The sequence below is a fragment of the Sesamum indicum genome, linkage group LG4 (assembly GCF_000512975.1).
Source record: "Sesamum indicum cultivar Zhongzhi No. 13 linkage group LG4, S_indicum_v1.0, whole genome shotgun sequence".
In the NCBI taxonomy this organism is placed as follows: Eukaryota; Viridiplantae; Streptophyta; class Magnoliopsida; order Lamiales; family Pedaliaceae; genus Sesamum; species Sesamum indicum.
In genome coordinates, this window is record NC_026148.1 from 12,962,681 (window position 1) to 12,975,801 (window position 13,121).

At 28.9% G+C, this 13,121-nt stretch overlaps 1 protein-coding gene across 1 annotated transcript in view; it reads right to left on the minus strand.

Moving 5' to 3' along the window:
- LOC105160895 (omega-3 fatty acid desaturase, chloroplastic) overlaps positions 1-1,316 on the minus strand; it is a 3,145-nt gene extending 1,829 nt beyond the window's left edge. Inside the window, exons 1-3 of the mRNA XM_011078407.2 lie at positions 467-1,316; positions 238-327; positions 82-148 (exon numbers count right to left, since the gene is read on the minus strand). Of these exons, the coding sequence (XP_011076709.1) occupies positions 82-148; positions 238-327; positions 467-954 (645 nt within the window). The 5' untranslated portion in view covers positions 955-1,316. The remainder of the gene's footprint in view (positions 1-81; positions 149-237; positions 328-466) is intronic.

Genomic DNA, 13,121 nt, shown 5'->3' on the forward strand with positions numbered 1-13,121 from the left:
ATAAAGGAATTCCTTTCCGGCTGAAAAAATCAGATAACATACCAAGAATTCATGTAATAAAGCAAAAATAAATAACTTTACAGGGTGCCAGGATTCATCATTCTCGACATGCCCATGGTTCTGATGATGAGTCCTGTGACTAATTCTCCTGGATCATTCATCACAACACAGTTTGTTATGTTTCTGAAAATGGAAACTTTATGCTTTGAGATTGAACAATCATTGAATTTTACATACCATCCATGGTAAGGAACCAGAATGGAAGAATGAAGAAGATGACCAACTACACTATTCAGCTTGGGATCATTAGAAAAGCTTCCATGCCCACTGCAGGAATCAAGACCAAAAAAGTATAAGACCCTTTAGAATGTACTGCAAAAGACAATCTGAATCAACACAAACTAACATGGAAAATCAAAGAAAAGGTCAAATTTCATGGAAGAGAGTGAAAAAAAGAAAAATTCACCAGTCATGGCCAAGAACGAAGAGAGCCCAGAACATAGTCCCCTGAGCAAACCAATACAAAGGCCAAACAGCCCAGTTGTTGAAATAGGCAGCCACAGCTGCCAGCCCAAAGACCACAACCACATCTCTTACCACATAGCTCATAGACCTCCATGGATCCTTAACCCAACAATGGTTTGGAATGGCTGCCCTGATATCAGACAGCTTGAATGGAGGTGGGGCGCCTGGATCAAACTCTTCACCACCATTCTCCTTACTCTCTTCTTCTACTTGCCCAACTGTCAGTGGTGCACTAACCCTTAAAGCCCAGTTCCTCTCTTTATGATTAACCAAACAGAACGAGAAACTGTTCCCAAAATCTGTTCTTGAAATTCTCAACTTTGAGGGGTTAGGAGGATTCAAGAAAGCTTGGGCATGGCCAGTTCTTGGCTTGGGATAGAGTCTTGGAAGTGGGCTCACACCACATTCTGATAATACCCAACTGGCCATTTCACCAACCTTGAGAAGTTAACCAAGATTTCACCCTTTTTTAAATCTCTCTGACAGAAGTGAGAGAAAGGAATGTGTGGACTTGAGGGCTCTACAGAATACGTATATACATGTATGTATGTATGTATCTGCAAGAACGGATGATAGTTAAGTTAGCTGGAATATGGGCGAGTAGATAAAACACCACAAGGGTTTCTCCGCACAGTAGGTTGTAGCTCTCAAGAGTCAAGAATCACAATTCACAACTTGTGCTTGTGGATTTTGTTGATGTTGAGGTCACAGGAGAGTGCAGTGGTTCTTATATACACATTTTAGCCTCTCTTTTTCTTCTCCCTTTCCCACTCTTGAAAATGCCTCCAAAGGAATAGCAACGACCACTACATCTCGACTTTATTACTTTCTTCTTCCTACTGTTAGCGCCACAATCCCACCTTTTAAATTGGGTTAAGTACAAACCGCCCAAGGTTGTCACAATTGCTATTTTTTTAATAGTTATTTAAAAAATTATAAATATAATAAACATCTAATGAAATTATAGATTTCCAAATACTCAACTAGGTTTTGGCTGTCGGAAAGTTAATAGGGCAGTAGATTTACTAGCGAAACAAAGAGCATACCAATTTTTTTGCAATGACTTTTTAGCAGTCTAATCTTTTTGCAAGATATTTTGTATTCTGACTTGTTCTGTTCTTATCAAAGATGTATAATTTTTCATGATGTACAAAATTTTTTATATGATATAATGAAATCTTTTGACTTGTTAAAAAAAATGAAATTACCTAATTTTTTAATAAAAATATATAATTATCAACTTTGTTCTTATTATAATTTTTTTTTAAAGAGAAAAGAAAATTATAAAAAATCAGACAAAATGAATGAAGATTTTTGAAAAATTGTAAAAAAATATTATCAAATTTTGTCTATAAAAAGTTTTTAAGAATTTTTTTTAAAATTATAGGGTAAAATTGAACTCTTGGTCTTGTAAATTTAAGGGTTTTGTAATTTCAATCCTCTGATTTTAGACGAATCAAACTTAGTCTTATATCTTTACACTTTTGGTCCTTAAGTTCAATTAATGATTATTTTGCTCATCTAATGATAAAAGCCCTATAGTCCGACTGCATGCTCTTAGTTAGGCCTGACATACTTTTAAAATAAAATTAGTCTCTATAAATTCATACATTAGTTTGACCGTCTTGCCACCTGATATTTCGAGCCCTTGATTTTATGAATTTTTTCAACCACACTATTGCAGTAGATGGCTCGTGGATACTTGGCTCATTCAGCCACAAACAACACAATCCTATTTTATCTCCTACCTTAGACTGTAAAAGGTACTCGAGTGTAGAAGTCTAATAAAATTTGTGACAAACAGGTTGAATAGAAGCTTAAATTTTTATTGAATAAATATTTATAATGTTACATAGATATTCTCTTCCTATACCAAAAGAAATTCTGTTTTGCCTCTCATGGAATAGAGGGCCAGACTCTTGGGGGAAATTCCTATATACTGAAAAACTAAACGCTCAGAAAATACTTAAGAATTTTATAGTTTTGCTAATATTTTGAAGAGTTGGAAATTCTTTTGGATGATCTCCATCTGCTTTCTAGCTCTTTATTTATAACAGTCCGTGAACTTAAAATTTATGAACTGAAAGGTAGACGAGATCCTAAATATCCTTCCACATTATGCAAGGATATGTTCCATACTTTAAAAAATCTCTTCTGTTTGGGATTAAAATACCAATATATATAAATAAATATTTTTTTAAATAAAAATCAGGTTCTAATACCATTCTACATGAGCATGAAAAACAAATGCAAATAAAATTAAAATAGACTAAAATGTTCGTTTTAAAGTTATAAAAGGGTTAAATTGTCCATAATTTAGTCTAAAGACTAAAAGTGTCACCTTTGTAAAAAATTACGAGACTAAATATGACAGTCCTAAAGATAAAGGATTAAAATTGCAATATTCCCAAACTTACAAGACCAATCCCGACTTCCCCTAAAATTATAATTCATGATCTATACAGGTATTTTGGTCAATTCTACACAAAAAATAGATAAAAATTTAACAAAAACTAATAAATTGGATCGAATGGCATTAAAAGTAGGAGTATTAATAATTTTTCAAATAACAAAAAATATTTATAATTATAATACGCCTCAATTTGTTGTAATTTACTAAAAAAATAAAAAAAAAAGGACAAACAACTTCATTAAACTTTTTAAAAAGAGGCAATTTATGCCCAGCTCACTCGATCAAAATGCTACTGTTAATTGATTTTTAACATGTGTAATATATGTTTTGCTCTCAATTATTCTAATAAATATAAAAACATAAATGCTGAATTACCTTTCTTATTTATGATCAACAATCAATTTTAAATTCTAACAAAATAAATATCAGGTTATAAAGAATAGGGAGGCACTGAGTCTTCTTTGCTATTTGTATTTTTTAATTATTTTAAATATATATATTTCACTTTCTCCATATAACCCCTTAACATTTTATGAAATTGTACATTATGCTGCTCACAACTAAACAAATATACCACTCATAAAAAAAATATACCAGATCCCAAAAATATAATACACTATTTTTATTCAAATTTATTCCCTTTTTTATATGTTATGAAGAAATATTAAGGTAAAAAAATTAAGTTTATCCAAACATAATAATATTAAGCAATTAAATATAATATAATATAATTGAATTTTGTAGTAGAGCAATAATCTGATTTAATAGATTGACTTGTACTAAAGCAATGAATACTTTAGAATTTGCATAATCCTCTCTAAGAAACTCTACAAATGTATATAGTTTCCGCATTTTTAACTAAAGTACTAATTGAATCGATGTATTATTTAATTTACAATATATTATTTTAAAGTAAGTTGGACTGAATAATAATTTATCTTTTTTTAGATAGTATTCTAATATTAGTAAATGCCTATTGTTCTCCTTCTCAACTTTTTGAGATGTTCTCATAAAATTACTTTATGGATATTTTATTAGGTTTAATTGCACTTAAAACTCTCTTTAAATACGAAATTATATTTTCTCCAGATGAAATTTTGAAATTACATTTACATTTCCTTAAAAAAATTTCTGTTTACACCTGACCTTTTCCGTTAGAGTTTGGATGGAAATGCTAATGTCGACAAAAAAAACTACCTAAAAATTTTAATTTTGCCCTTGATTTAACATTCTCATGTACTTATAAGGTGATATTATATATATATATATAGAGAGAGAGAGAGTGAGAGAGAGTGAGAGAGAGAGAGAGAGCAGGAGAGTGAGGTTGGCATCATTATATTTTTTTTTCTTAGAAGTATAAAATTATTACAAGATAATATTAAATGAGAGATACAATTGAAAATTTATGTAATTTTATTTGCTAATATCAATATTTTTCATCCAAATCCAACGAAAGGAAGTTAGGTATAAACGATTTTTTCGGAGGGAATGTTGTAATTTCAAGGCTTTTCTAAAAGAAAGGGTAATTTCGTATTTTTAAAAAAAATTTAAATATAGTTGACACTTTTTACTATTTTTGATCTGAAAACTTCTGGGGAATATCCTTAAAGGACAAAATTACTCTCAATATTTAAATATAACGATGGAATTATAGAAGATTAATATATAATTACATGGATTTGACCTAATTTGATCACAACCGTTGATATTCCGATAATAGAGACTCTAAATACACGACGAAATAACAATATATCTTTGGATATGGAATCTCTCCCGCGCTGCTCTCTTTATAAATATTTCGATCCAAATGCGAGAAAAATTATATTTTTTGTCTCATAACTTATGTTTAGTATGTTTTCAATTTCATTTTTTTACAGAATTCTCGAAAATAGTCTCATAACTTGCAAATTAAAAAGTCTAATTTTAATTCCACTGGGGAGGAAAAATGTTCAAGACCTAAATTATGGGATGAAAGATGCTATTTTTTTTATTATATTTACAACCTCTTTCAATATTTTCTCAAATTAGAATATATTATTCTTAATCATATCAAAGTTTTATTATCTTAAAATATTGATAAATTAATTATAACGGGCTCAACTGGAATTCACCATAATTATAAATACCCTATCGTTGTTTGAAAAATTACAAATATCTTCTTGGGATTAAAGGTCATCTAATAAATATTTCCTACAGTGGACTGTTATGAGAGAATATTTATTAGACGACAATTAATTTTAAAGGATATTTATATTTTTTTAATAACGAGAGAGTATTTATAATTATGATAAATTTAAAAAAAAATATTGTAATTAATCCTAAAATATTTAATTTAAACAATAGTTACTCCCACAAAAAGTAGGCATCATGACTTATGTTTATACTATGTTCATTTTCGAACATGTTATCAGGCATTTGCCGAACTTTTCACGTGGGAAGAAGTTGGATTCTTGCAGTCTGGATTTTTCAAACATGCATATCACAAAATAATAATGTGATCTTGACCCCTATTCTAATAATTAATTTGTTTTTGACCCTTTTCCCAAACGTGTGGAAGTAGAAAAAGATTACGTGGTCGGACTTGGTTCTCATGATGTTTTCTCTATCAATTTTTGTCTAAAAGATTGGGCTCTCACGAATTTTTCGTACTAGGTCAATCTTCATTTGCTTTTGTTTCCCAAGTCAGGGGTCAATTTGAAATTTGTCAGAAAAAGGGGGTGGGCCTCAGAGATTAATAAAGTTTCTCTTTTACCGACCAGGTATATAGGGAGAGGGAGAGCTCAAAATGGGATAATATTCATTTTAGTCCTCGATTTTTGCATCTAATTTCAAATTAGTGCCCCTTTTTTTATTTATTTTAGATTAGTTCTTTAATGACTGAAGTTTTTGACACACTTTCTGGGAGGAAAAAAATGAATTTTCGCATTTCTCCTTATAAAAAATATTTTTTTTACTCACTTTTTTTATTTTTTATTATAATTTGGTCCCTAAAAACGTATTGGGGGAAGATTTTTTTTTTTTTTTAACTATAACAATTGGTCCTATTTTTTTAATTCAAGAAGTCAAAATATTCTCCTAAATTTGTTAAGAGGGACCAAATTGTCGTTGGAAATGAAAAATGGGGAACTAAGTTGATTTTTTTACGTCAAAATGATATATTTTTTTTGCAAAGTTACAATAAATTATTTATTACTCACATTAAATCAAATAAATGCTTACACATATGATGAATTTGGAGTCCAGACCTTGAACTTATTTATAGCTTAATTGTAGTTATTTTATCAATTTTGGCCACGAAACTCCAAGCCCAGTATTTTCTTTTATTAAAGCACAGATCTCAAAAATTAAAATACAATATTTAAGCATGACTAATTTTTATAGTTAAAAATAAGATAGTCCTAACAAATAGTCATTGATCGTTGTATGGCCGTGGTATCTGCAAGGGTGGCTAAAATATTTACCATGTCTTATTTTTACTATGGCTCTTAGCCATGACAAAAAAAAAAAAAATTAGTGGAAAACTTATGTTTTTGCATCAATTTTTTTGTTAATAAAAATTAAGGATAATTACACTCCCCTCCCCTAAAGTTTGATGTAATTACACATAGACCCCCTGTGGTTTAAGAAATTATATCTAGCACCCTTGAGGTTTGCTTCCATCTAACAAATAAGTCCACACGTTAGACAAAAATCACCGAATTTGCTGATGTTAGTAAGAAAATTATAAAAAAAATCTATGTTTATCCCCATTTGATTTATTACAGGTCAAATAAATCTTCTCATGACCAAATTATTCTCATACGTTTTCACGCGTTAATGCATGTGAAGAGGTATATTTCACCTTTATAAGGATAGTTTAATCCAAAAAAATTATTTGACCTACAATAAATCAGTAATAAGCCAATCGGCGATAAATATCAATTTTCATCCAGTTTTTCTGTTAATATCAGCAAATTTAGTGATTTTGACTAACGGAGGGACTCATTTGTTAGATGGAAGCAAACCTCAGGGTACTAGATGTAATTTTTAAATCATAGGGGATCTACGTGTAATTACAACAAATCTCAAGGAAGGAAAGTGCAATTATCCTTTACCACGGTTTTAAGTCCATAGTTATTAAAATTGTAGGGAATAGTCATTTTTTTCTAGTAACATTACCGAAGTATCAAAACTTTAAATGTTTCATTATTATTATTTATTAGTAGTACTTATATTAGATTAGAGAGATACCGACGCAATACAAAAAAAAATGACTGTTGGTTACAATTTTAATAGTGTTATGGACTCAAAATTATGATAAATAAGTTTTATTGACCACAGTTAAATAAAACCGTTGCAAAAATATAGATTTTGCATTAAGAAAAAAGTTATTCGCCATGGCTAAGAACCATGGTAAAAATATTTGTCATGATTAAATATTTTAACTACTCTTGCTGATACCACGGGTAACAATCGTTGCATGGCAGTGGTCAATGACTATTTGTTATTATTATTTTTATTTTTAACCATGACAATTAGCAATAGTTAAATGTTGCATTTTTTATAGTGACGCCAGGTAAATTATATTGATCCTCATCTTATATTTATATATTGAAAAAACTTATGCTTAAATGTTGCATTTTTTATAGTGACGCTAGGTAAATTATGTTGATCCTCATCTTATATTTATATATATTGAAAAAACTTGTGTTTATTCGATCACAAGAAAAAATATGATTTGTTCTTACGATTATTTCATGCTTAAAAGTAAAAAAAATGAAAGATACTAGTTAATTATGATTGCACAACACTTATTAGTCCTTTTGCAAATAATAACAAAATATTAATTACAATTATAAATTATGAAAAATGTTTTCTTCATAGGTAAAATCACAGCAATTATTGATTATTGTGGTTAATGCTTAAGTTTTCACATAAGTCTTGTTTGGTCGTGATAGATGGTATTAATCTATCACAATTTTTAGGGAGAATTACAATGTCCTCCCCTGAAGTTTGTTGTGACTAAATGTAGATTTCTTGTGGTTTGAAAAATTACATCTAGCAGCCTTGACGTTTGTTTCTGTCCAACAAATAAACTTTTTCATGAGTCAAAATTCACTAAATTTATTGATATCAGCAAAAAAGTTGAATGAAACCCTATATTTTACCCCAAATCGATTTATTACTAATTTATTACAAATCAAATAAATTTTTTCTGACTAAAATATCACATGCTAATGCATGTGAGGAGGTATGTCTTCACTCATATAAGAGTATTTTAGTAAAAAGATATTCGTTTGATCTACAATAAGACGGTGAGTACTTACGTGGAGATTTCTTGAATTATCTAAAAGATAATGGGATTATCTCTCACTGGAATCCTCTTAGAACGCCACTGTTGAATGACGTGTCTAAAAGGTGGAATCGAAATCTATTAGACATAATTCGATCCATGATGTGCTTTGCTGAGTTATTGATGTCCTTTTTCGAGTTATACTTTTGAGATTGAGACCAAATTGTTAAACATGACGCCTTCTAAGAGAGTAGTCCAGACGCTATATGGAATATGAAATGGCAAACCTGTATTCTAAAAGTATCTTAGACTTTGGGGAAGTCCTGCATACATTAAGAAGCAAGTGGGAGACAAGTTGGACTTGGGATCTAGCTTGTGGAGGTTTACTGGATATCCCAAGAGAACTGCGGGGGTATTATTTCCATGATAACTAGAAATAAAGATATTTATTTCGAGAAACACGGTGTTCCTGAAAAAAGATTTTCTGGTTGATAACCAAGGTGATGAATTGCTCCTTAAAGAGACAAGTGAGACAACACCTCAGTCGGAAGCGGCAAAATCATCTGTCCTGCCCATTCCCACTAATATCATTTCAGCTCTCCGAAGGTCGACAGAGTACATCAACACCTGAGAGGTATAAATTTTTGGATCTGACTGGTCAATAAGATGCAGATCCAAGGAGATACACAGAAGCGATGTCACATATCAATTTGAAAACATGGCTTGAGACTATGAAATCCAAAATGGACATCATAATTAAGGTTTGGACCTTGATGAAACCATCCAAGGGTGTAAAGCCCGTTGGCTGTAAATAGCTCTACAAACAAAAGCTTGAAGTCTATGGGAAGGTGACAACCTTTAAAGCTAAGCTTAAGTGCGAAAGATTACACTCAAAATTTCCTTGGGCGACCACCATGCAGGTGGGGGGTGATATCGCCAACGTCGCTAAGGTTAGGGAGCTAGTTTATTGTGTTGATGATTCACAAGAAGCAAAGTGAAAAGTGGTAGTAAAAATGAACGGAAGAGATAATTCTGATATATTTTTGGGAGCGAAAAGTCGAAATAAATGCTCCTTTTGAACTAGATGTCCAATCTTTAGCAACAATGATTGAGTGAGAGAAGGATTGAGATTGACAATAACAAGAAAAAAAGACTTTATAATGGATTGTAATTTACTTAATAAAAAATATATTGATTTGATATCACTAACAACATAAAATATAATCTTATAAATTAATCCGAACATATTCTTATTTTCATAAAAAAAAAATTATACAAAATTATAAACACACATTTTTCATGAAAAGTAAAATTAAAAACTTGTCTCTGCCTTCTGCTCACAACAAACCATCCAATCTCGAAAAGACAAAAGTTAACAGGATTATGAAGTAATTATTAGAAAAGGCCTCTGATTATTATAATTAATATATCAAGCCCAAAGCCAACATTCCCATCATCAATTACTTCTTTCCTTTAATTAAAATAAATAAAAACAGTTTATTTTCTCCTAGAATTATGCAAAGAAAGCAAGAAAAAACAGGGAGGGCACGACTCCCCTCAAGCATGGCAGCAGCCTGCCATTCTATTTTAATTTTTTAAACAAATTAATTAAAAGTATATATGGGAAGAATATTTATTACAATAAAATAAAGGAAAAGAAAGTAATAATTAATCAGTGAGAATAATTAATTAAAGTAATTAATGTGCCCACAAAAGATAAACAGCTGTGGAACAAAGATTTATGGTTTTGTTGGATCAATAAACACTTAATTAATATTGTTAATGTTGGTGCTAGACACAATGCACCACTCTTAATTAATTGGAGTATTGGTTGTCTTGTTTAATTAATATTTGAAATACAATTGTACGCATTTTACGGTAATTGATTGGTGTTTTAAGTTTTCTATTTTAAGAAAATTAAATTGCAATAAAGGGAAAAAATTAGTAAAAATAAATTGTAGCAATGAAATATTAATGATGGATATATCAAATATTTTTACATCGTATTCGTATTAATTATTCGACATGGCAAGAGAGATAAATGGACTTTTTACTCAACAATGGAATATTTTTACAAAATTATAACCATATTAATTTATGGTTGTCGCTAAAAAGAAATATGTTTTTCTTGTTATGTTTAATTATCCGATTCAAAATTAAAAAATGGAAGTCGTGATACTAATCAATTATAATTGCACGTTAATATCTATTATCTGTTGTTTTTGAAAGGAGGCAAAATATTAAGTATGGTTAAAGATCATGGCAAATGTTCTAGTCGCAGCTAAAGATCACGACAAATGTTAATTAACTATTATCAAAATTTACGTTTTTAAAATTATTTTGTTTGACCATATTAAATATATAATATTTATTTATTATGATTTTTAAGCCATAATCATACATATGTAAAAAATAATCCATTATTTTTTATATAATGTGTAGATATTGGACTGGAATTAATTAAATTCGTTTTTGAAAAACCTCATTGTGGATGATAGATGTAAGTGGATTAATGATATACAAAAATTCGACAATTCAAAAAAAAGAAAAAGAAAATATTATCCACCTATTAAAAAAAATTACTATTGCTTACAATATTAATGATTAAAAATCGTGGTAAGTAATTATTATTAATTGCGATTAGATTAAATTGATGTAAAAAACTAGTTTTTTCACTATGAAAAATTGTTTGTCACAGCTAAAACTGATCATGATAAAAAAAAAAAAAAACAAAACAAAAGTCATGGCAAATATTTTAGTCATTCTCAGAAAAACTATGGCTAGCAATGTCGCGTGGCCGTAGTAAATGATTATTTGCTATGATTATTTATTATATTTTCTGTAGTGACCTTAATTATTTTTTATTTATCTCAAACTAGCCAATCATAAGATTTATTTATTAGGGAGCACATAATGTACATAAATATATATACACACTGTGAGTTCATGTATCAGAAATTAAAATAAAAAAAGTAGAAAGCGTGGTAGGGATTCTGAAAAGATTTAATTTATTTGGAGATGGAAAGATGCTCTTATTCTTGAAGGGAACACAATGGTACAGGTAGGGATTTGGAGTCCCTACATATTATTGGAAATGATGCTCATACATTGCACACACCATTTTCTTTTCATTTTTCCTGTTTTTGTTCCTTTCCCCACCAAATTATTCATAAATAATGCTCATTTAACAGTAGTAAATTGTTCATTTATCTGTAAAAACAAGCCTATATATACATATTTTAGATATATTTGAGAAATGATTTTTATTAAAAAAATTGTATTATGTAGTCTATTTGTTTGTGTTTTCACTTTCAGTTTTCAAAGAAAAATATGTGTTTTTAATTTTATAGATAATAGTATAACTTAAAAATCATGATAAATCAACCACGATTAGACAAATAAATGTAAAAATTCCAAGTTTAATTTGATCACGATTAGTCAAGATCTGTCACGGTCTTAACTATGATCAAAGTATATACCATAGTTCTTATAATCAAAATATTTATCATGATTCCTAGTTATAACTAATAGTTTGAACTCACATGCTCAAACAATTGTGAATAGCAGACAAAATTATACTTTTAGTCCCATATAGGTTATAGTTGAACATATTTAGTCCTCTACTTTACTAAATTTTCAAAATGATTCCATAATTGGGAAAACTTGACATATTTAGTTCTCTGTTTTACGTTATTTTTAAAATGATCCCAAAATTAAAAAAATTGAACAAATTTAATTATTTGCTTTATGGGGTTTTTTACTATAGTAATCATCAAAGATCATATTTTATTGAATTTTGAATTTCTTGGAAGAGGTCCCTCTAATTAACATTAGCAATAAAGTTTTATTTTGAAGTCATCAAACTACACCTAACCTGTCTCACTAATTATATATATAGCCCTTGAAATTTAATTGATAAATATTTTTCATAAAGCATAATTAAATTTATCCGGCATGGGACCAAAAATTTTAAATTCTAATATAAATAATTATGATATATATAACAATATTAAATAGCGCTAGATTTAATTACAGGCTGGTATAAGACTTGAATGGACATAATTAAAGAGATGTCTGAGTGACTGTTCAGTGGAATATTTGTATATATATTATGGCTGGATTTAATTATTGCTAAGTATCTCATCCATTGAAAATTAAATAAGGAAATATTTTGTAATATATGGGAATTTATTTATGTTTTAGATGAGTATTCTTAAAATTTATATGTTAGTTATTTTTTAAAATAAATTTGAAATATGTTTTGATGAAATAAGATAATCTATTTGTAAGATATTAATTAGAAATAATTACTATAATCAAAATAAAAAAAATATTATATTTATTAAAATATTCATAAGATTAATTGACTCAAGTACACTTATGAAACAAAGAAGATAAAATTGATAAATTGTTTTTACACATTAAATAATATTTTTTTTCACTAGATAAAATTTCACTTATAATTATAATAAATATTGTATATAATCTATACTATTAGTCAATGTGGAGGGAATTAGATTTAAATACTATTTTGTGGTATATACATCTAATCTATTAAATATTAAATTAACCACATTTTATTTTAAAGCATACTGTGAATTAGTTTCTATTTATATCTTTTCATCTTTTTCTCCAAAATATAATTTTTTTTATTCTTTTCAACAATATATTTCATACAATTAATGAAATTACAAGGTAAGAAAGCACAATTTTTTTGGCATTTTAAATTTTATTATAATAATTTAAATTGAAAATAAATTAATTTTCTTTTTTTTTCCTCGCCGGGCTCATGGAGGCGGGAGAACTCCTATATAAACAACAGTTGTCTATTTCTATGTGATGTACAATACGATATGGCATCGTCAGCTCAAAAACCCCAACACCACCTGCCAACTCCCTTCGGCGCCACCG